General features: G+C 46.0%; 2 protein-coding genes across 2 annotated transcripts; one reads left to right on the forward strand and one right to left on the reverse strand.

The window, feature by feature from the left end:
- Window positions 1–3432: 3432 nt before the first annotated feature.
- Window positions 3433–4320, forward strand: LOC136996380 (olfactory receptor 6F1-like; the record flags this gene model as incomplete). Its single annotated transcript, XM_067317304.1, has 1 exon — window positions 3433–4320. A coding segment is annotated over one exon (888 nt), but the record flags the coding sequence as incomplete, so codon positions are not given.
- Window positions 4321–22262: 17942 nt separating this feature from the next.
- Window positions 22263–23399, reverse strand: LOC136996322 (olfactory receptor 6M1-like). Its single transcript, XM_067317252.1, has one exon. The coding sequence runs from the start codon at window positions 23397–23399 to the stop codon at window positions 22263–22265; it is 1137 nt and encodes a 378-aa protein (XP_067173353.1).
- Window positions 23400–24477: the final 1078 nt, after the last annotated feature.

Genomic DNA, 24477 nt, shown 5'->3' on the forward strand with positions numbered 1-24477 from the left:
CAGAGACACATGGCCTGGAAGACCTTGGAGCCAGCCTCCAGGTACACAGAGCAGCAGGAAGTCAAGCTTCCAGCTTCTGCTTGAAAGACGATTCATGCTCAAAGCTAAGAGGCACAGAAATCATTTGAAGCACAAGGACAGCAGTTGCCTCAATGATGAAAGCTTCACACTTGCTCTACAGGCAGTGAACAAAATGAAGAAAACCCTAGCTGATTAGTTCAGTACCGAGCTCCACCTCTTGGTCACTTCCTTGGGTGTCACGGGCCCTCCTCCTGCTCCTCACCCACTTCTGTCTAGTAACAGCTCTCCCAAGCCTCCTCCACTCTTCCTGTCTCCCCATCACGTTCCCCAGAGCCCTTTGGACCCCTTGTCCCCCCCGGTTTGGCCCCATGGGGGAGGAGGGGTCCCAGCACCACTTGTGTGCACCCCTGCGCACCCAGAGCTGCGAGCTGCAGTGGCTGGTGCTTCCCCCCACCCAGCAGCACCAGCCCTGACCCCAGGGGATGGCTGTGGTGGTGCCAAATGCTCCCACAACTGGGGTCACATCTGGAGCATTACTCCAGCTGTGATTGGAGACTGGCCCAGCAGAGACCCCCACCAGGAACAGCTGCTCTCTGTTCAACTTACAGTTACAGAAGGATGCTGAGTGTGGATAAAATGCCACCCTGACTGGTGTACATGACCACACTCACTAGAGACAGGTGGATATATTTCATAAGGACAATCACTCATAGCACACATTCTTCAGAATTCCTTCACGCAAACCCTTTGCAAGCAAAGTGCTGTGGTCAAAATGGATCCCAAGATGCAGGAAGACTGGCCAAATGTCTCTGTGCATCAACCCTACACGAGGTGATACATCAGCTGGAAACACAATGACATGGGGACATGCTTCCTGAAAGACTGGTGAGGAAATTGAGGGGACACTGGGCTACTCCAGCCACTCCTCTGCACCCCCTGGATGTATTGGAAAATGAAGGAATGGGTTGAAACAAGAAGAGATCTAGAGCCCGGCTTAGACAGAGACAGGGTCCAATAGTCCCCTGGGAACACTGGAGTTCAGTAACAAGCCTATGGGCAGAGGCTTGTGCTCTGCTGGGGCTGTCCACTGAGTACAAAGGAGGTGGACTAAGAGCCCGCCTGTACTCAGGGAAAGGGAAAGCCTTGCTCAGTGTCACCACGGATGAGATTGCTCTCACTGAACTTTAGGTGAACAATTCAGAGGTCAAAACAGAGGTGCCTAGTCCTAACTTAGATGCATTAAGATGGTAAGAGAGGTCTGCATTATGTTGGCAGTTATAACTCTGAACCCTCAGGTTCACACTTCCTTTTGGAGGGGTAGAAGATAGTCAGGTGGCCCTTAGAAACCAACTTCTCACCCCTGAAGAACTCCCAGAGGCCTGCAATGAAGATGCCTAGATGTCAGTCTGTCACTCAAGCCTCCCTCTGCCCTTAGAGAGGAGGAATCTGTTCCTCTCCTCTCCTTTAGAAATCCATTCTGCGAAAAGTTGAATCATGTCCTAAACTCCACTGACTAACCCAGGGGAACCTAAGGTGTCTACCTCTTGAACATTTAAAATCTATCCTTTCGATGTCCAACATTAGAAAGATAAGGCAGGGAGTGTGACAGTAGCTCCACAGAAGCTGCTTTCACAGATTACATTTCTTGATAGCATTTTTAAAGATTTTGTGTTTTTCTCTCAGACTGCCTCACAAAATGGATCTACATTTCTGCAGGGATTAGGTCACCTGGGTACCAGCTATCATTTTAATTAATGTCCTGTCACCCTCTCAGACCGACTCTGCTGAGGAGCATCTCAGGAAAGCACAGAGGACCGTGATTCTTCAGGGAATACCAAAGGGCTTTGGGTGGTTTTACTTGAAAGGAAAAAGAAAATCAGAGCTTGCTTCTGTCTGGCAGCCCAGTGCATCAGAACAAACGGCATTAGCAGCTGACTCAAAGAGGCTCTACAAGAACCTTGAAATGAGACATGCCAGATTGTTCTCTCAAGGTTGTGGGAGGAGAGGGAAGGAGATGATGGTCTGCAGAAATTCTGCTGGCCTTCTATTTCCCCTTGACAGTGTTTCCTGCACATAGATTAATGTAAGTAACTGCTTTGCTGCATTTCACCTCATTTTTCTTTGATTCTTATTGTTGTTGTTGTTGTTGTTGTTGTTGTTGAGTTCCTAGACTGCCTGCCTGCCTGCCTGCCTGTGACTGTCCCCCTTTGCCTGTGATATTTCTCAGGCAATGAGACCTTGCTGATCAGTCTGTGTCTATGTGCCTGGGTCTCTGCCCCTTCCTCTGCTTTAGCTTGTTGGCCAGGTCCAGCTAAGCTGCACAGAGTAGTCCTGTTCTCTCTTTTGGGCTTATACAAGTTCTGTGAGCAAAAGCGGCAGGATGGAAAGGAGATGGTCTACATAGGGGTAGACTGTCCTGAGAGGACTGCATAGAGAATTCAACATCTTCAAGACCTCAGGTAATGAATTCAGGACCGACTCAATGTCAAACCAAGCTTCATCTTTCCAGTGTTCACACACACACACACAAAAAAAAAGTCTTCTGCAGTTCTGTTTGTTTGCTTGTTTATTTGTTTTGCAAGGTAGGGCTTTTTTTTTTCTTATCCCCAACTGATGAATTTCTCTACATATCTTTTTGTCTTCTAGGATTTTCTTTTTTTCCTCTCTCCTTTCTATTGCTTGTATTCATTTTTATTTTTCCTTCTGGTGGCCAGAATGTTTTATCAAAACCATTTCTCAGCAAGAAAGATTGCTGCAACTGAAGAAGAGTCTCTTTGTAAAGATTTCTGCTCTATAGGGAATAGTTCAAGCTTGGAGGGAAAGACCACAGTTTTAATCATAGAATATTTGTCTTCCCTTTTTTTGGCTTTGTCCCTCCCATTACCTTTATTTCCCAGTGGCCTCCTCCTTTATCACCATCCTCTTTCTGCTTTCTCTCCATTCCTTACCTAAGCAAAAAGTTAATGTCGCTTTAAAGAGATGTTTTTATCTTTCTCCAGGATGGATTTTCTCTCATCCTAAAATACAGATTTAAGATAGACTAGAGAAAGAATGACTGAGAAATGTCTATTTTTTTCTCCATTGGCTATAAAAGGACACTTGAGTGAGGAGCTTAAATGTAAAAACTTACATGTTGTTAATAGTGGATTCCTACTCTAACCTAGAAACTAAGTTTGTTGTTACTGTTTGAAATGGTGTCTCCTTGCTCTATGTTGTTTCTCCTTGCCTCTCCTCTCTTCTCTGTTTTCCTTACAGACTTTTTGTGAGTAACCGCATGCATCTCTTTCATTACACTACATTTCTCTACCTGTCTCCGCTCCCTCTAACCTTCTGAGGAATTGTTTCCTCCACTCACCGTCTTCTCTTACTCACTGCAGCTCAGTTGTTGCAGATATGTTGAACCATACGACTGTCACAGAGTTCCTTCTCTTGGGCTTCCCCTCCCTCCACCATCAGGAGTACCTAATAGCAATCACTTTCCTGGCTTCCTACCTGGTGATCTTAGTTGGAAACCTGCTGATCATTGCCCTCATTCTTTCTGACCGAGACCTCCACAGACCTATGTACTTTTTCCTCTGCAACCTCTCCTCTTTGGAGATCTTCTTTGCTACATCCATCATACCCAAAACAGTAGCAAGCTTGTTGATGGGCAGCAAAGCCATCTCCTACCCAGCTTGCTTAACTCAGTTCTATTTCTGCACCTTCCTGGGTGTCATTGAATTTGTCCTTCTGGCTGTCATGTCCTACGACCGTTATGTGGCCATATGCTACCCTCTTCAGTACCCCATGCTCATGAACAGTCAGCTTTGTGTTCAGCTCCTGTTGGGGTCATGGACTGCAGGCTTCCTGGCCACCATTGTCCCCACTGTCCTAGTTGCCAGGCTGTCCTTCTGCAATGCCAATCATATTGACCACTTCTTCTGTGACGGTGTGCTTTTGATCAAGTTGTCCTGTGCAGACACACGGACTGTGGAGCTGATAAATTTCGTGAACGCTTTCATCATCCTCTTTGGCTCACTGGTCATGACAGCAATGTCCTACCTGTACATCATTAACACCATCCTTAGGTTGCCCTCAGCTTCGTCACGGAACAAGGCATTTTCTACATGCTCCTCTCACTTCACCATTGTCATCTTGGGCTATGGTAGCTGCATCTTCCAGTATGTGCAGCCTTCAAGTCACCACACTTCCTATTACAAAATGGTGGCCCTGATCAACACAGTGGTAACTCCTCTGATGAGCCCCTTCATTTTCAGCCTGAGGAACGAGCAGATGAAGAAGGCTCTCAAGGTGGGCTTGAAGAGAAGTGTGATAATCTCCAGGAAATGTTTTTCCTTCTGAGGAGAGATTTTGTAAGTGGAGGGAAAAGGGAGGGGGGGGTGGAACAAATGATTAGGATTCATTTGCTGAAATTGCACCTTTCTTTCTTAGCAGTGTGAACTTTCATGAAATCACACCAGTTTCTCTCCTGAAACATATCACCATGATAAGACCTAATCCTCAGATAGGGATGCCTTTCAAATGGTCTAAAAGCACTTTACAAACCCTGGTGAATACCCTGGTGATGGTGTTTTCTAAGTGTGGAAACTGAGACAGAAAGCAGCAAGCTGAGGAGTTCCTCCTTCCTTGGCACACCAAAGTCTCAAGACGGTTCACCTTCCCCAAGTTTGGATGCAGCTTCTCCTTGTCACACAATCTGGTTTCCCCTGTTTATTTTGGTGGCAGAACTTTGTTGAACCTCTTTGCCTTTAGAAAGAGACAGAAAACAGGTGGAACAAATAAAAAGAGAACAATAATGGCTTTACTTCTCTGCTAAGTGGCACTTGCTTCTCCCCATTAACCTCCTGGTAAGGACAAGAACATAGACAAAAAAAAGTCTAAATTACCCACCTAACATCAGCTCTCTTTTAAGCTGCAACAAAATCCAGAATATTGGTCAGTAATTTAATTGTTGAGTAACAATGCAATTGTCCACAGGTCAAGCTTAATAAAATAAATGCCCAGTCCTTATGATACAATACTGTTAGAGCCAATACTGCATCTGATAGAACAGATTCACGCAGTAGAATTAGTTTGTCCACTTACAAACATTTGTAACTTAAATGCCCTAAGCTGAGTGCATTGCCTGCCCTCCTTTGATTGTGGGGAAGAATCAGCAGTCTAGAGGATTATATCATCTCCTCTTACGCTAATTGTCCATAGCATTTCAGAGGAACTATACTGAGCATAGAATTGGAAGCTCAACTTTTTCATAGGAAATGCCAGGTGCGCTGAACCACACACTGGGCAATGTGTTATAATTTGCACAGGTGAGGGACTCTAGCTCAGTGAGGTGCATCCTCTGCAGCCCCAAGGATTAGATCTAGACCTTAAGTTCTCTCCAACCCCTTCACCAAACAAAACCAAAGAAAAAATTCCTTTTCTCTAATCCTTGTCATGGTATTGCCATTTTGTAATTTTCATGGATTCATTTTCACTCACGATTTGCAAGACAAATATCTTGTTTTGGAATGAGAATCAAAAGCAGTATTTGTTTATCCATTTTAAATAAAAATATGACATTATCATTCTATCTGAGAGACATTTTTATTATTTAAATCACTCACTCCCAATAGTACAGAAGCACAAGATGGATGAGTTTAGTCTTAAATGCCTAGCATGGAAATTTTGAAGGTAGTTAGTTGGATGACTCCCATCCCCTTTAAGTTGGCAAAGAATCCCACCAAGACATCTTCAGTGAAGAGACTTTGGAATCACAGATAGTACTTTAACTTAGTTATCTTAGGCATCTTATTGTGAAAAATCCCCCTCAAAGTCACTCTGGCACTAATGTCTCTGATCTTTCTGGATAGAAAGCTACAGTTTGACTATCTGTGTGAGAGCCACACCTCTGGTTACAGCATAGAAATAACAGAACCTCACTGTTTGTCCACTGCTACCTCTACTCCAATATCTTAGGTGCTTGCTTTGCTCTGATGGCATGGCCTCCAGACTGTTCACCTTATTCACACCAGGGAAAAGTCCAGGTGCAGTTGTGGGGACAGTTCATTCAGGAATTTGCTTCTTCCATTGAAGGAGCAGGTCACTGCAAGAGCTGCCCCTTGCAAGGGGTACAAACAAGACTGTGCTGGGTGTTGCTTCCTCTGCTCTGTGCAGACGTCGAACTGTATTTTATGCCCTAAGGCATGCAGCACATATCCTCACTGCCACACTACAAAACAAAACAAAGCACATGTTTTGTCAGCGGTGATCAACAGCCCTCACTTGATTTCATGTACCTTGAATGGAGGAAATGCACACAAAAATGACATGCCTGTGTCTCTAGGCTGCAGGCGCACTACGTGGGCCAGCAGACACCCAGGAGGCCCAGAAGTTAAGCAATATGAGCAGCATTTCCTGACAACAGGGTCTGCTTCCTGTAATGGATGTGTACAGTAAATAACAGACTTTCTTCTGTGGATAAAGGTCGCCTAAATAGCTATCCACCTCCCTGACACCTGAGCTGCATGAATAATGGATTAGTGGGTAAATTGAAAATGAAATAAGTAAATAAATAAAAAAAAGGTGGACCTTGAGGACTTTGCTAAATGAACACAGAAATATTCTGGTCTACTGCAAACCCTTTCTTAGATCTAAAATGCTATGTTCCTTCTGAAAGTACTGACAACAGAAGTTGCATTCACCCCAGCCAGCGAGAGGGTGGCCCTGAAGCTCTTGTGTTGCCTACTCCTGTAAAGGCGTCAGTAACATGCTCCATGAATGTGACAGGAGAAAGTAAGTGCCCAAAGTAAGTTTCTAAGATCTGCATGAGAGAACGTAGGCCAGAAATCATTTGTATTCCATTACTTTCTTTCCGGAAGACTCTGCCCATGCTGCCATCCAACAGGGTAGGTCTTCTTTCCGCACAAAACTTTCAAACATTTTTGCTTCCTTCTAACAGAAATATGATGATATTCCTCTTTAGTTTCCTCCTAAATTATAAACCAGCTCAAGTGAGATAAATAATTTTCTACAGATGCCTATTCCTGTTCCCAAGTATAAAGGGAGGCCAAATGATTAACACAAACTAAGACAGCTCAACTCTTATGTGTGCAAAGGCCACCCTACCAGACTTCTGCCAAGTCACTGTTTTCACGGAGGGACTCCATATGATCTTTTGATAATACACCCTACAAGCTTGGGAAGAGAGTTTCCCCTGTGTCAGTATGATTCCAGCCCCCCAGTTTGTTGTGTGATAAGCACAAAAGAACAATCTACAGATAAGCAGCTTGTAGCAGCATGGGTGCCCTCTTCCCTTTCTGCTCCCTGGAAGACATGGACCTGACTGCATATTTCAACACTACGCAAGTTCAAGACGGAAGCGTATTCTGGAAAAGGAACTAAGGGGTGGAAAGGGAATGGCCATGAAGGGACAACTGTTGAGAGAGGAAGCTAGAATTAAAATTTTCAAAACTACCTCTTCATGCCATGGTAGTGACTTCTTTAATCCTGTAAACATTACTACACATCTGGCACTGATTTTTTTTGCCATAATTGTGAATATAATTCATGTACCTGCTTCCCAGCTATCCTAAACACAGGAGTTGTTCCAAAGCTATATTAGAACAGGAAAGTATTAAAACTCAGTTTGTTCTTTCTCAGATCAGGTGACAACAGGCTGCTCAGTTTTGGGATCTATCTCCTGAATATGTCTACTTCATGCAGATCACTAACCATCTCTCTTGGGCTGAAGACGCACATTCAGACAGATGCAGGCATGCATGGTTAAATGCATCTTTTCTGTCATGATATGAAAGATAAAAAAGAACTGGTTGGGGATGGGATTATCAATGGCAACCTGAGCATCTTGATTAGAAGAGTGAGGGCTGTGTAAAAGACAGAAAGACCTTTGCTAGGGGTTGGCAGGGTGTTGGGTTTTGGTAAGAGATACACAATGATTAGGGTGCTGTAGAAATTTTTACTACAATGAGGTGGAAGGAGATGGCTGAGAAAGCCCTCTGTCTTTCTCTGGTAGAAGGGGTCATCAAAATAGTGAATAGGGTACTAACACATCCCATGCCTGGCAGAATTGAAAGGCATGGGAATGCTGCTCAGCAATCACCAGCATAACAATGTGGATATTCCCCAGGAAGGTCATAATGCAGATAACTAGAACCAGTGGGAAGAGGAAGGTCTGAAATTCTGGGACATTAGTGCACCCTAGAAGGCTGCTTTTGGTAACAGATGTCCCACCGTCCCACGTCTATTCCATAGGATAGCACTAGATGGCCACTGGAAATGGACATTCATGAAGTTCATTTGAAACACGCTAGTGTAACTTTGTTAGGCTTAAACATGAGAAACAAATGAAACCAGAATACATCATGTGCTCATTCAAAACTTTTGTGCTTAACAAAACTCTTAATTTCTCCTACTAGCCACCCTGTGGATTAGATGCAATGAGAAGCTCATTAGGGTTCCCACAGTCTTACAAACTCCCAGGGGAAAGTTGCCCAGCGTGAAGTGAAATCACAGGACTAAAGTGCCTTGGAGGTTTAATGGGGCTTGCTGAGGGCTGTTAGAGATAGAGCTGCCAGAAGTCCATGTCCCTCCCCAAGCACTGATTAGACCAGACCATCAGAGGCACCACTTGCAGGAAGACAAAGGAAAGGGACAGAGGTTCTTCCCTCAAGAAGCACCTTTGATGTGGGGTGCCTCTTCCATTTTTGACACGCATGCACTCACAGAGTTTTAATGCTTTGCTTCAATGCAGTCTACACATCCCTGCAGCCCCAGCCCTGCATAACTCTCCCCACATCATCCTCCGTCCTCAAGCAGTGCCTCTCAGGGATGAAATATAATCCTTGCAACTTCAGTCTTCCTGATACTCCTCAGGCGTAGCCTGCAGGCCCCCTGCAATCTGACCCCATCTGTTGGTACCCAATGTCTTCACAAGGAACCTCATGGTATCCGAAAACTGCTCCGCATCCCCCAGATCCCACTGTTTGAGTGGTGCCTCTCAATCAGAAATCACAAGCCACACTATGTAACACCTGCCCTTTTTATCCCTGAACTTCCACTCACCACCAAAAGTTTTAGTCTTCAGCTCCTTCTTCTCCTGGCTCATAAAGTGGGCACTTGGGATGCTCTGTAGTGTGTAAAGTTATCTGCACGGGGCTGGTAAGTGAAACCAGGGCATGCAAGAAACTGGCAGCCACCTGCTGCAACAGCTAGAAAACAGGCTGGATATCCTAGGACATGTAAAATGGCACTAGACAGCTGCTTAAGCAGTTGAAGGCTGGTCGGTGGAATTACTCCCCAGCCCTATGAACTGAGTACATTTCCATGTGAGATCAACTACGCAGCTCATGTGGAGGTACCTGCACAAGAACACCCACAGTCAGGTGTCTAGCTCTCTGAACTGAATCTCCTCCGAGGCATCTTCCTTAGGTTGATTTGCATCCCATTGGAAAATCAACTTATTCTCTTCATTGATGGCCAGGGTACATCAAGCTGTGGCTGCCTGCACTTAAAATATCTCCGTTTAGCCAAGGCAGAATCTCTTCCTGGGGTCTTCATTTTTCAAGGATAGAGAACACTTTTTCCATCCAACCCCTCTCCCCACCCCAGCTCACCCCCTGCAAAAAAGCAAAGCAAAGCAAAAGAAACAAGACTTGAGAGCTGGAGAAAATGCTTTGCTGTGAGGGTTTCAGATTCTGCCATAGGCACAGGAACTTCCTCCCACGGAGCCCCCTCCCCAGCTAGCAGGGAAGGGCAGGGATGGGGTGCAGTAAGGAAACGTAGCTTGTGAGCTGTATGGCAAGAGCTGTGAGAAGGGGTCGGATACCAGTGTACTGTTTAATAGACTACAGTCAGGAAGCAGTCAAGGGGACATTTTACCCAGAAGAACTTCAAAAATGAACCCTGAAGAGAACAAAATCTACAAAATTGAGACGATCATTGCTGTAAAGGAAGAAAGAAACAGCTGCTGGTAAAATGCTATGGCTGGTCCATAAATTGAACAGTTGCATAGAAGCCTCCCAAGTGTGCACGCCTAATTTTGGGGGATGGAGTGGGGGAAAAAGAGGATAGAGGACAGTGTTTTTCACATCGTACTGCTTAGCAATGCCAGCACCAGGGTTTGCCACCAAACCCAACTCAGACTTTGCCACAGAGCAGGTGAGGACCCTGGAGCACTCAGGCAAGTGAGAGCTGGGGCTGACAGAAGTACAGTACCTGCACAGCTGGATTAACATCAAAGATAAACTACCTTTGGAACCGCGCTGCTGGGTATGGCATGGCACTATCCTTCACAGAGAGGCTGTTCACTGCCCCTCTCCATCCTGGTGGATAGCAGGAACAATCTTACTAGCCCCACAGCAAAGCATCAATGATTAACTTGCCAGACATAATCCTGGTCTAGATGGTATAATTAAGAGAACAAAGCTTAAAATAGATGAAATCTTCAAAGCTTTTGTACAGCCGGGGGCTAGTGCAGGGCAATTAGCTGCCTGATTTAGAGTTTAGGTCTCAGCTTGGATCTTAGCTTAGCTTAAGCTCAGAGCTAAGATTTAGACCTGAGCTTGAACTAGATGCTCTGACAACTGAAATTAGGTGGAAAAATATTCTCCTGCATATCTCCGTATTCGTATTTCCTTATTCCTGGGGGTAGCAGGACCTTAATATCCCACACCCCCATACTTGATACTCCCATTCTTTTGCAGTGCAGCCATTTCAGGCTATTCTGAATGCCACACAGCTGACACCTGAGAGAGCACTGAGTTACTTGCCAAGGCTTACACTGTGGAGCAGGCAGAAGGCAGAGGCAGGACCTATCAGCCACTTCTGGAGTTGCATCCTTGTTCTTCAAGTGTCCCGTATGAACAGAAAACAACATGGAGCTCCAACACAAGCGTGGAACTGCAATGAGATCAAACTCCCAATAACACACTGAGGAAGAGGACTAAACTGTCTCTTTTTTGTTGGCAGTTTGCACTATGTTAACCAGATGTGGACCTAGAATAAGATGATGTCCAGGATGAGATGGGAGCTGGGGCATTTCTGAGCAAGAAAGGAACAATTTGGCACAAGCTTTTGCTTTTGCAAAATTGAGTTCTTATATATTTCTCTGCTCTATCCAAGCACTACATGAAGGCAAACTGGACCTGATTTGTCCTGGGTGAATGCATGTTAAGCCCCCTTTCTACAGCTAGAATGGCAGCTGTGACAGGGAATGAGAAACAGAAGTGATAACTGCAAATAGCTAAAGAATGGAGGAGGTGCAATCAGTCACAGACAATTGTATACACCTTGGAGAAAGCTGCAAAGTCTAAGCTGCTCTTCTGTACTTCCTCTGGGGTCCATGGAGAGAGCCTTCCTTAAGGAAATCCATTGCTTTCTCTTTCATTTGTGCAGAGCACTTCTGGGAAATCACTCTCTTCATAATGTTTCCTGTTGGCCAAGGAGACCATGTCTTCATCTGGAGGAAAGATGATGGTCCACAAAGGGAGCAGATACTTCTAGAGTGGTTTCAGCTGCCCACATGAAGTAGGATAAGTCATGCCTCCTAAATTCTGCCTTTTCTTCCTGGGGAATCAGAAGAGAGGCTCGATGATAAGGTCAGATGTAGCTATTATATTAAAGACATCTATACTTGGGCAAGAGAGATCCTTCCGCAGACTTTCAGCTGGCAGAATTAGAGAGCCGTGAAGCCACTCCATTCTGACTGGACATAAAGGAAAAAATGACCACGAGGAGAGTCAGGTGTTGGAACACATTGCCCAGACAGGCTATGGAGTGTCCCCTCTTGGAGGTTTTCAAGACGCCACAGAACACGCCCAGAGCCTCCTGGTCTGACTTCACTACACACCATGCTCCGAGCAGCTGCGCAGCGTGGATGACCTCCCAGGGTTCCTCTCTCCCTTTCACACTCAGTGGAGAGGCAGAGGAGTCTCCTTGTCACGAGGTGCAAGTCAAAGAGAGCTGAGAGGAATCATGCCCTCCTGCTCCCCTTGACCTAAAGCAGGGGCAGAGGAGAACGCTGTGCACCTCCCATGTAGGAAAAAGGAATCCTGTGTGCGAGTCTGTAGCAGTAACTTGGCTTCCTCTGGCTCCCAGCAAGTCAGGTACCTTTGCCTCTGGGAAAGGTCTGGCTTTCCTCTCTCCTCAGAGGGCAGAGCCTGGCACCTCTGAGGGTGAGGCATGGCATCCCCCATTGCAAGTCTCCAAACACCTGCTGACTCTGCTTTTCTGCCCACTGACCGCTCATGGAGTGTGCAAGGAGAAGCTGTGGCACCTGTCTCACTCTAGTTCTGCTCCATGAGTTTGAAGAGACCAGTGCTCATTCCCCTGGCTCGTGCTCACTCTTCCTAAGAGCATGCTGAAAGGCCATAGAGGTGTGGGCGAGGGCAGCTCAGAGCTTTCATCCCCACAGGGCTTCAGTTACCCAGGGCTCACTTTCTGCAGCACAAAGAGAAGCTGAGCTGCAGCAAGGACCTTCAGGAGACTCACTTGTGCCATAAACACCAGAGACACTGCAGAGCAGGTGACATTCAGGTGCTGCTGAAGACTCACAGCAGGAGATGTTGAAAGACGAGTGCAAGGGCAGAGCAAGGAATGAGCCTTGGCTCAGGGTCTGCAGACAGACTAGGAAAGAGGGGGATGTAGTGGGGAAAAGGCCGAGGGGGAGACCCAGGCCTTGCCTTTCATTCTCAGTTACCATTGGAGGAAAGGTCACCACACCATGCTGAGGATTACAGGCAGCAGCTATATGTGCTGAGGCAGATCTGGGTGTTGTTAACGTGCCAGCGGCCCTTTGCGCAGTGACAACCAGGGAGGGAGACATGTGCCTCACTCCAGGCCTTTCCTTCATGTCTTCTTACTCCAGCTCACTCTTTCCCTCTCTTAGTCCTTGACACTGCTGAACAGAGATACAGGGAGCATGGCTGTGGTGCAGAGTGAGAGCTGTGTGGTTGCTGCAGGGCATCAGCTGATGGGCACTCACACACTTCAGCTGAGAGAAAGAAGAGTTTGGGCAGAGTGTATGGGACCACTGTGCCTGTACATGTGCCTTAATTTCCTGCCTCTCTGAATCTTTCTCTCTCTCTCCATCTTGCTTTTGTTTTAGGGATCAGTCTCAGTCTCCCAGCTCTCTCACAGTTGACTCTCAGCCATCCACCAAGGATGTGATCCACAGGCAGCAGTGAATCTGGGACACCCTCCCTATGCAAGCACCTTTGGCAACAATTCATTCCCCTATAGGCGGGGTGAATCACTGACTCATCCATCCCAGGAGCTCCCTGGACTGTCTAGATGGCTGCTTCAGCCTTCTCCAACGCACTGTACAAGGTCTAAAGTTTGCAGCAGGGAATCACCAGGGACATCATTTTATCTGACCCCAGTGTTATGAAAGGGCAGAGGAGGAGTGGGCAAAGAGCTCTGTCTTGCAGCCATGGACTTTCCCTGGGCAGCTACTCAGGCGTGTGTCAGGGGTTTACCATAAGCATGTGCTTGACCGTGCTTCCACACTACCTCAGTCCCCACTCACCCTCGGGGCACTCATCCGCCCTCATCACAATGCTGAACAGGGAGCCCTGAGAGCTCAGCTGGAAATGCTGAGGTCCAGGTGCTGTGCTGCTGCTGCTGCTGCAGGTGACAGCTCAAATGCTCTCAGAAATTAAAACCGAGGAGGAAAAGATGTGCAGGAAATGAACTTCCCTCTCCTTTTCCCTTCTTCCCCATACAACGGTTCTCTTCCTCACGTTGCTTGGATGGCTCAGGTACCCCTTCTCTGGCATTCACTTTTCCCCCTCCCTTCTCTCCCAAGTTACACAACTGCTTGTAAGTATCCTCTCTAACAGTCCATTTACAGTCCCTTCCAAGACTGAGCTAGTAACTCCTGACCACTCTTTGTCAACAGAAAGAGATGGACTGTCCAGTGCAGAATCATCTCCTCAGAAAGCACATGTTTCAGGGAGTTGAGACCACTAACTCCGTTCAGTGTGCATCCTTCTTCTGTGAGAAGAAGCAACCTTTGGTGTGATGTGTTCCCCTAAAGGCTATTTTTGCATGATGGGGCTTTTTCTCTCTGGCACATCTGCCTGTTGCTCGAGAGCAGAAGGATTTGGCCAACAGCTATGCTGGGTATTACCAGGAATAACTTCAGGCATAGTAGGCTAAATATGAGCAAATGTACATTCCTTTTTAATCCACACAGTGAAATAGGCACCTCAATGGAGCAGCTCATCTGTCTCATCAGAGGAGGTTCCCCTAGGATGAGCAGTTTTGCCCTCCACAAGAACCTGTTCCTGTCCTTTCACTAGGAATGAAGCCCCTAAACCAAATGTGAATTCGGTCAGATGAGTGCAAATCTCATGTTGTCTCTGTCAACCTTTTTACCACAAACACAGAAGCGCATGCTCTTTCTCTGCGGTTCCCCTCCTGCCAAGTGGGTTTGACAAGAAGGACCTGCAGCACTACAAGGAGAAAGAAGAATGGGGCAATTGGACATCTCCAGTGGAGTTCCTCCTGCTGGGACCGGGTAATGTCCCCAAGCTTCCGATGCCTCTCTTCCTCCTCTCTCGCATGATCCACCTGGTGACCATGTTTGGGAACATCCTCATTGTTGTGCTAGTGGTGGCACGCAGGCATCTGCATACCCCCAGGTACTTCTTCTTGGGGAATTTCTCCAGTGTGGAAATCTTCTACACCTCCACCATTCTGCCCGGGCTGCTGGCCAGATTCCTGACTGGGGACAGAACCATTTCTGCTCATGGCTACATGACACAGTTCTATTTCTTTGGCTGTTTTGCAGCTACTGAGTATGACCTGCTGGCCACCATGTCCCTGTGATCGGTACTTGGCCATATGCCAACCCCTGCTCTGTGCAAGCCTCATGAACTGGAAGGTGTGTCTCCAGCTGGCGTCTGGGTCTTGGCTAGCCCGATTACTAATGTCTACAACAGTGACGTGGTTATTTTCTCAGTTACAGTTCTGTGGCCCCAGTGTCATTGATCACTTCTTCTGTGATTTTACCCCTTTGCTAGCGCTCTCCTGCAGTGACACCACAGTGCCTACGCTGGTTACTTTCGTAATCGGCTTTCTGGATGTAGTCTTCCTTTTGCTATTCACTCTGGCATCCTGTGTCTGCATCAGAGCTGTTATCCTGAGGATCCCCACCAGCATGAGGAGGCAGAAGGCTTTCTCCACCTGCTCCTCTCACCTCACCATGGTCACTGTTTTCCACGGGACCCTCACCATTGTCTATATGATGCCCAGAACAGCTCTGCTGAGACAGCTCAATAAAATGCTGTCCCATTTTTCTACACCATCCTCACACCCGTGGTCAGTCCACTCATCTACAGCCTGCAGAACAGGGAGATCAAGGGGGCTCTTGGAAAGGCACTCAGGAAAACTGTGGCCTCCACACAGAGCTCATACTAGTTGTGATCCACCAGGAATGAACTGACCTAGCATGGCAGACTTGGAAATGCATGTTCTGTGTATCAGGTGTAGCTTTCAAAGTGTAGCATATGGAGAAGTTTGTGGAATGGGAAGGGGGAGAAGGGAATAAATGTCTTAGGGGAATATAGGCCTGGTGTAGAAGAGTGCAAAGAATATCCCTGGCTGTCTTCTTTCTTTAAAATAAACCCCATTATCATGCTGGAAGCGGGAGCTCTTGAAATGTCTGAGCTTTCTTTTTCTGTGAAGAGCATAAAGGAATTTCAGCCGTAATGTGAGCTCCTTCCAGGGGCAAGCATTGACGTATTTTCCTGTCTGTGGGTTCCTGAGATGGTAGCCCTGTCTCTCAGCTGTACATATTCCCAGAGGAGAGGTCTGTATTGTTAGTTACTGTTCCGTTCAGTGAAGATCGCCAGTGCCACAGAGTTGACTGCACCCATGCATGCACCTCCTATGGGTCAGGATGGCCTCAGGCACGCCGAACATGGATGTGGGCAGGGATCACAGAGCTGGGGCCTAGTGAAGAGGTCTGCTAGGGACTGAGGCAAGAGGGGGACAACGGAAGCAGAAACGGGAAATGTGCAGGCATCTGAAAGGGCTTCCAGTGCTCACGTGTGGCCAACAGCACTGCTGCCTGTGGTTGAGGCCATCAGTGAAAGCCTGGCTGTGAGTCAGCCCATCCTGAGGCTGGTGCCTAACACAAGCCCCATGCAGCACCTCACTCCTTCCACGGTCCGACCAGGGAGCCTGGGCCATCAGAGCAAGCGGAGAAGGCTCCTGGATTGGCCTGTTGCCCTGCTGAGATGAGCCTATCCCTAAAGCCTCCCTCCTGTGCGTGCCTAGAGCATGTCCCTCACGCAGCTTTCGGCACCTGGGCTGGCCTTCTGAGGAGATACAGCTCTTATCTGTGGAGACACAAGCATATAAGAAGTATATCAACAGAAGCTGATTGCGATTTGGTCACCAGAGGCAGGGCCTGACTTCATCTTCCTCTGAGCCTTTGTTCTCAGCCAGCCTCCCACCACCCTGCGTTCCCACCTCATCTCTTTTGCCAGGTCAGTCCTCATGTGTGTTGTACGTGCTCTGAAGTGGGAGAAACCTTACTCTGAAGTGGCTGTTTTCCCTCCCATTGCCCAACTAAGTTGAGGCATGGAATTCCTCTGTGCGTCCTAGATATGGCTTCTCCATATTGACAGTGATAAGTGGGCAACTGAATCAAGCCTTTCCACTGGACGTGTCTACATTTGGGAAGATGAATCCCATCCCTCCTTTCCTCTGAGGTTTCTTGCAGAGGGGAATTGTGAAAGGCGATCTCATAGTCTGAGCCCCTCTAAAAAGTTGTAGGTCCTTCTGCAGAGGAAAGGTACATTTTCTGGGTCTTATTTTCCCAGTACTTTAAGCAGAAACCATACTGCCCCCTTCTTCCCTTTGCATCATTTCCTACACACACACACACACACACACACACACACGCACACTTTAATTACTCATTTGCTTCCCACTGGCTAACACAGATCTTATGAAGGGAGCCTTCATATTTTCTTCTTTTCCTATCCCTAATCCTTTCTCCTTGCTTTACTCCCACAGTTCATGCTTACCATGGCCTCTGAAGATCTCCTCAGTCTTTCTTTGCTTTTCCTCATCTGAATTCATAGATGAAAGCCTGCATTTTTTTTTCTTTTTAGTAACTGAATCAATACCATCCTGCTGCAGTGGGAGATGAAAAGATGAGGGTGTTGATAATACAGAAAGCTTCTCTAAGAGTCAGGTGCCATACCCCGAGGGATGAGTATGGCATAAGTGTAGAGTGACAGAAATCAATCATGAAATTCTGCATACCCTGAATTTCCTCCAGCATATAACTATAACCAATGTGTAGATTCTCTGGGTGGCATTCATCTACCTTAACTTCAGATATTTGAATGTTGATCTCTAAGTCTTAACACAGTGATACTGGCTCTGTTACACACTTAAGAGCAACATTTGCAGAGGATAGTTCAGCCTCCAAGAACTGATGTGTTGGATGCCCTGGAAGTGGTTTCATCATTCCAAGATTCCTTTTTCTCCCCACAATAACTTGCTATGGGGATTGAAAGTGGGGACTTTGAGCAGCAGTATGAGATGGGCTCTCAAGCAGAAACATAGTGAGCTCTTGACACACTCTGACTCCCCGACAACGGGAGTGATGGATCACACAGAGCCCACTCAGGACAGTGATGGGCTTGGCTTGAGTGTCCTTGGGCGGGTGCTATCTTCCTTTCAGAGAGAAAGAATGAGTACCAGCAGGTACAGTGCAAGCTTCTCCCTGATCAACGATGAAATATGTGAGCACTGATATTCCTGTATGAAGCAACCATTCCCCATTTCCTGAAGAACTGGACTTCAGTCACCTCCTGCATCCCAGGGTGAGCTGAGCCTGGGAGCAAGATGCTCTTTTTAATGATGTGCACAGGTTGCTGGGGGATGACAAAGAGAGGGAAGTCTGGAAACTACTGTGGTTGAAAGTGGTAGGAGAGAGAAAAGAACCTGAGATATGACAGAGTTCAAGGTGATAGCTAGGGGGAAAAAGTATGAGCCACATAGCTTGCTTTTCTTTGAGGGGGGTGTTGGACCCAATGACCTCCAAAATAAGAAACCTATTTCCTTGAGTATCCTCAAATTTAATCTATGTTCACGAGTGAGTCCCCTGCAATTCACTTCAACAATCTTTTATGATCCAAATCTCAGATGGTCTCAGATGGAGACTTCCCTGGTAGTCAAAATCAGCCACAGCAGAGAATGGCAGATGCTCTTCTAAGATGGGCTCCTAAAACAGGCAGGATGAGTCCCCCTGTGGCGATGTGAAGATGCTGGTCGCCTGTCATTAACGTGGGAGGGAGCTGAGGTGACTGAGGTGAAGCTGAGGTGACTTTGACACAAGAAGCTCTATGACTTGATAGGTGTAGGTGTTCAGAAGGGCACAGGTTTCCTCTACATGATATGCACATGCCCAGGGCATCTGGAATACCACTGGATGCCTGCAAGAGGTACCATCCAACGGAGCTCCTTTCTTAGCCTGCCTTCACACTCTGAGAGTCATTTCTAGAGGGATACACCTCACCTTAAGCTAATGGGCTAGGTGAGCTCACATGACTTGTAGCCAACAGTAGCTGTTTCTCTTCACTGACTACAAAGGAAGCTCAGGGAGAGACAGCTCTATGGTAGCCATCCCAAGTTAGGTAAGGGAGTGCTCCTAGTTCTGTTTTTCTTGGTCCAGAGAGCTCCTTGAGTCTTCTGTAGAATCATTCCACCTTGACTTGTTCCACACAAGGTGGAAGCGGAAGGCTAGACAAACTCCTTCTTCCCCTTTCCCCTAGCATCAGGGCAGAAATTCATCTAGTCTCTCCCTTTGATCAAACAAACAGACACAGTTACTGAGGCATGAAAAAAAAAAAAAGAAAAAAAGGAAAATTATTCCTGCCTTCTCAACTTACACCCTAGATCATCACCTCTTTCCCCAATAGCATGATCTCTTGTGAGATCCCCAAAAGCTCCAGGCAAGAGCACATGCCAGAAGGTAAGCCATCCAACGGCAGAACATACAAAGCCAAGGAAGTTTTACTGCTGATAAGGATTTGGAAATCCAAAAAGTAGGGAAAAGCTCTGTGGAGGGGAAGTTGTAAAATAATTTAGAAGAATGGCTTGAAAAGAGGTCACAGACAGCAGTTGTTCTGGCTTGGAGGGCAGGTGAAGGAAGAGGACTGAGATCTCTTCCCTCTAGAAGGCACTGACTCAGGCTGGGAACATGAGGCTACTGAATGGCTCTAGGGCCTGCTCAATGGACCTCAAGACTTTCATTCTTTGTGGAGCACCAGTGCATGGCACATAGAAGATTCCATTATAGTCAATGGAGGTCAACTACTTAAATATAGGCACCTTTGAAGCACCTAAGAAGATGTAATCACCTGGTTCTGAGCCAGAAGTGTCTGCTGTCTTTCCTTCCATCCCCATGTAGACATCTAAGATATTCTAGAATATTAAAAAATGGCAGTACATGCCCATGCTTCATCATCTAACCATTTCCCTACATTCGTTCAGCAAAATTGCTCTGCAAACTGCAGGGTCACTGTTGGCCAGATCACTACTGAATTTAATGGGAGCTCAGACTGCTTGCATTGCAGACACTTCAACTTGGCTGTCTGGAGCTGAATCCCATTGCTGCAGTGCAACTGTTCATATCAGTGTTGCTGTCTGCTGCCCCTTCATAGTCAGGGGAAAAAGAATGGCATCTGCAGAAGATGATGAATCCAGGCAGTTTAGACAGTGTCTTAGCAATGGAAGGCTCTCCATTTAGCGAAGCATACCTCTCTCCACTTGACTCTAGAGTGACCACGGTTTAGATGAGAAGGGTAAAATAAGTATAATGGAATCTGATCCAGATGTTAATTGCTTGGGTTTTTTGAGGAGCATTTCAGGAAAAAAAAAACCCTCATTTTATTTACTGTTTGTATCTAGCAAAACTAATAGCTATCAACAAATCATGCAGCCTGACGTTACCCATTCATTCTGAAAGACCGGATTTTATCATGGCTACTGGCATCTCCTGGATTGCCTGATGAACTTTATTTCCACCTGTATTCTTAACATTTTAATGACAGATTTATGACTACTTCCTTTACTCTTGCAAGGCAAAGTGTGTAAGAGGCAGTCTTTTTGTTTATGAGGCCAAGTCTTAGAGAAGTCAATGCTACTTAAACATGGAAAATTGCCTCTTCTTGCACCTCAGACAAGATAGACATGAAAATCTTTTCACTTTATCTTCTGCTTTTTCATATAACTAATTTAAACAGTTTCAAGCCTGAACTGGTCATCCAGTCTCTCTGCAATCAGTGGAGAGAGATAGAGCTACTGGGGCATAAGTCATGCTGTTCCTAGGGTCAGGATCCCTCTGAGATTCCACCTCCCTGGGGCTTCTGCAGAGCACCTTAGGCCGTATGGCTGTCTATTAGGTGACTGAAGTAAGATGAGTGCACCAATTGATACCGAAAGCAACATTCTTCAGTGTTAATGCACCATGAAGTACAAAGCATCTGCTCATTACAGGTGCACGGTGACAGAGCTAAAGTTAAGGCAAGGAACAAAGAATGAGATAACTGAAGAGAAGAAGAAAACATCAAGAGAAACAAGGTGGAATAATACATAGATGCTAGTAATAAGTAGGAGTTTGCAGTGACCGAAAATAAAGGTCTTCACAGGTTGATTTTACCAGACCATCTCTCAACAAAAACAGCAAAAATCAGTAAAACGAGACCTTTGGGGAATTGTGAGCTCTTGGAAAAAGCTGATCATTTTCAAGGACAGAAATTGCTAGGAACCTTTTTATTTTGTCAGAAGGACGGCACCCACAAAAAAGAAAAAGATCAATGAAGTCATTGACTCTGGTTTTATTTCAACAGACTTTTTGTCCTCAGCAACTTTGTGTTTCATGTGGCACACCTCATTTCAAGCATGCTGTGTTTAAACACTGGAATCTCCCAAGTAATAATACAGTTATGACACTAAAGATACAATATGGGCACTTAATAAATAATGATGCAGCATTCTGAGGAAACCATAGCTTTTATTTTCAATGACAACACAGACATTTGGAGAAATGTAATAATGAATCATCTCTTTGAAATCATACATTCCTCTTTCAGTTAAAGCTTTCCCAAGAGGTTTGGAAAAAAAAAAAAAAAAAAGGAAAGGTGGGAGAAGGGCAAGAGGGTTGTTAATTACCTTATCTCTCTATATATATAAAAATTGCAAAAATACTTTAATATATAAAGCCCAACCAATCTGTTTCTTCTAATGCTACAAGGTACTGTGAAGGCAGATTATTCTACTTTGTTTTTTAAACTCACCAATCACCTGCACACTTAAGAAAGCCTAATCCACAGCTACTTTCACAGAGACAATTCATACAGTTCACATCATAAACCAAATCATAACATTTAACTGATGGGAAAAAAGGGGGGGAAAAAAAACCAACTTTAGGAGAGGGTCAAATCTAATAGATTTAGGCAACTTCATGATGCTTCCATGTTGTTGATGTGTTTCACTTCATGCTTCTCCCCAGGGTCCCTTAGCTTGCACCTTCTCTGGAGTGAGCCAATTAGTTCCCTTCATGGGAAAATCAGGGGGCAGACAAGAAGATGCCAGAATTCACACTCTGCAGACAGAATGGATGCAAACCAGTCAGCATCACTCGATTAGAAACTCTGATTCAGCCCCTGGAAGATGTCACAAAAGCAGCAGTGTAGCCTAAGACACACCTGATGTGTGCAGGAGACTCAGCCAGGCTGAGTCTACAGTCCACAGACAGAATTCACCACTTCCAAAGGCCAGGTCAACATACCTATCCCATGCCATGCTGAATGGCTGTGTGGAAATATCTTTCCTTCCACTCACTCTAGCAATAGCTCATGGTAAGCTCAAATACATATCCATTGCAGTCAATAAAGACAGGTGAGATGAATCCAAAACACCCCAGTTCTTTAGAGAACTGGATTCAGTTGTCCACACGCAGGTGTCTTCTGCTATTTGAGATGCCCTAAGGAGCCCAAGACGTCTTGGCAGTTGTGACAAGGGGCCTTTGGGACACTTGTCCCTTTCTAGAAGGGCTGCTGGAGGTCAGCTAGGATGTTCTGTGGCATCTCAAATGGCACTAGCCCCACGTGACTCTGGCTGCATTTAGTCCCTTACCGGTACAGAGAATGGAGCTGAGAGAATGCTTCACCTCATCCTCACATAGATACCACCTGGCTGCTTACCTGAATCATACTCTAAGCACCACTGAATCTCATCCAAGGAGTCTCATCTAAGCTGGCTAGTTTATCCTTGTGAACAGAAAGGTCCCGCTCAGATTTTTCAAGACTAAGTACCAGCCATGATGATGCTCGTGGCTTTCCTGCCCTCTTAGTCATCACCAGGCCTTTGTGCAAAGCATTTTTCAAGGCCTCTTTCATTTGCTCCTTCCTCAGGCTAAATATGAATGGGTTTACAAGAGGCGCCACAATACTGGAGACAACAGGGAGGCTTTTGTTGAGATGCACAGAGGTCATGTGGGAAGGCCTGGCATAGACAAAGATGGAGATGCCAAAACCCAAGGAAACAACAGTGAAATGAGAAGCACAAGTTGCAAATGCTTTCTGCCTGCCCTGTGCTGACGGCATCCGGAATATGTTGGAATCAATGTAGGCACAGGAGAGCACAGTCAGTGCCAAAGAGCCAAGGAGCAGGACCCAGAACACCACAAAATCAATCCACTCAATAAGCTGGATGTCTGCACAAGCAAGGTGTAATAATGGAGCACTGTCACAGAAGTAGTGGTCGATTACATTGGCACCACAGTATGGCAGCCGGGCTGCCAGAACCAGAGACGACAGAATCATGACAAAGGCACCCGCCCAGCAGCCCAAAACAAGTGTACTGCATACCTTGCTTGTCATGATGCTGGGATGCCTTAGTGGGTTGCATACAGCCACATATGTGTCGTAGGACGTGACAGCAAAGAGGATGGACTCAGTTGTGCCCATGAGGAAAGAGAAGAAGAGCTGACTAAAGCAGCCATCAAAGGAAATGGTTTTCTTCTCTGACAGGAAGTTTGCCAGCATTTTAGGAACCACAGAGGAAGTCATGGAGATCTCTCTGAAAGACAGATAACTGAGGAAGTAATACATGGGAGAATGGAGATGGCCATCAGTGTATACCAGGACAATGATAAGAGTGTTTCCCAAGACAGTCACTAAATAAATAAGCAGGAACACAACCAAGAGGAGGATCTCCACCTCATGGACATTAGGAAATCGTGCTAAGATGAACTCTGTCACAGATGTGCCATTCTCCATCTCTGTGCAGTCTCCGTTGTGGGAAAGAACACCAGAGTAATGTAGAGTTTTGAATATTTTCTCAGATGACATCTAGTAAGTTTTGGACATCCTGATTTTAAAGAGAAGTTAAGTCCCGACACATAGCTATTCAGGGTCGAATTCATCCCACCTAACTTGGATATCTGCAATAGAAATGTTTCTTTCTGAGTTAGTCAGCCAGTACCATTTTTTTGATGCTGCCTAGCCCTCCACAACTATAGAAGAGTCCTGGAATGACCGGTTCAGCCTAAGCCATCTGTCTTTTGAAGAGAGATTCTTCATGCCCAGCTGAAGGTGCTTGATTGAGTTGCTCATAAATAGGCATCCAGTGCCATTGGTGATGTCTCAGACATCCCCATAAGGCTAAAGTCTTCAATGGCTGGAGATCCCAATGTGTCAGCAACCGAAGCCTGCAGATGCCCACCTACAGGGTACATTCAATAGCACCTAAAGAGCCATTCATCCATTCATCTTGTCCAAAAAGAAAGGCCTACATTTGGTCTGTTTTGGCAGTAACCTTTCTAGAGAGGCAATATATCCCATCCCAGCTGCCTGTCTAATCAAACAGGAGAGGAAGCCATCCCTAAAAGAGGAGCCATCCCTAAAAGGTGATTCAGACCATTGCAGTCTGCCTCTCTCCATTGACGGTTGAGGAGTGGAAGATGACAACCTTTGTGAAACAGCCACCACAGTTTGGTGCCACCAAGCTTCGCCTTTGCTCTTTGTTTCATATACAAAGGTGACAGAGGTAGGTCTTTGCTGCAAAGCTGCCTCAATTTCTCTGTAACCGTCATTCAAAATTACCATCAAATCAGAACACAAGATAGACTCCTCTCACCCAGCATTTTCTGCACCTGAATTTTGTTTCCATGCATGCTCAAATGGCAATAAGTAGCATGTTCAGTGTCAATACCATTGTTCCTATAGCTGTGTCTTTGATCTTACCTTCTGCATGAGTGACACCTCATATATTTCTTTTTGCTTCCTTGCTGAAGAAAGTTGTGTCTGACTTCCTGATGAGAGTCTCAGCTGTGACAACCAAGAGGAAAATTGGGGAGAGAGAGGGAGAGAGAGAGAGAGAGAGAGAGAGAGAGAGAAAGGATTCTACATTCCTGCTCTATGTCATAAG

The sequence above is a fragment of the Apteryx mantelli genome, unplaced genomic scaffold (genome assembly GCF_036417845.1).
Source record: "Apteryx mantelli isolate bAptMan1 unplaced genomic scaffold, bAptMan1.hap1 HAP1_SCAFFOLD_34, whole genome shotgun sequence".
Taxonomy (NCBI): domain Eukaryota; kingdom Metazoa; phylum Chordata; class Aves; order Apterygiformes; family Apterygidae; genus Apteryx; species Apteryx mantelli.

Excerpts from the sequence above, each read along its gene's own strand:
- LOC136996322 (XM_067317252.1), bottom strand. The coding sequence starts at position 23,399 with ATGTCATCTGAGAAAATATTCAAAACTCTACATTACTCTGGTGTTCTT.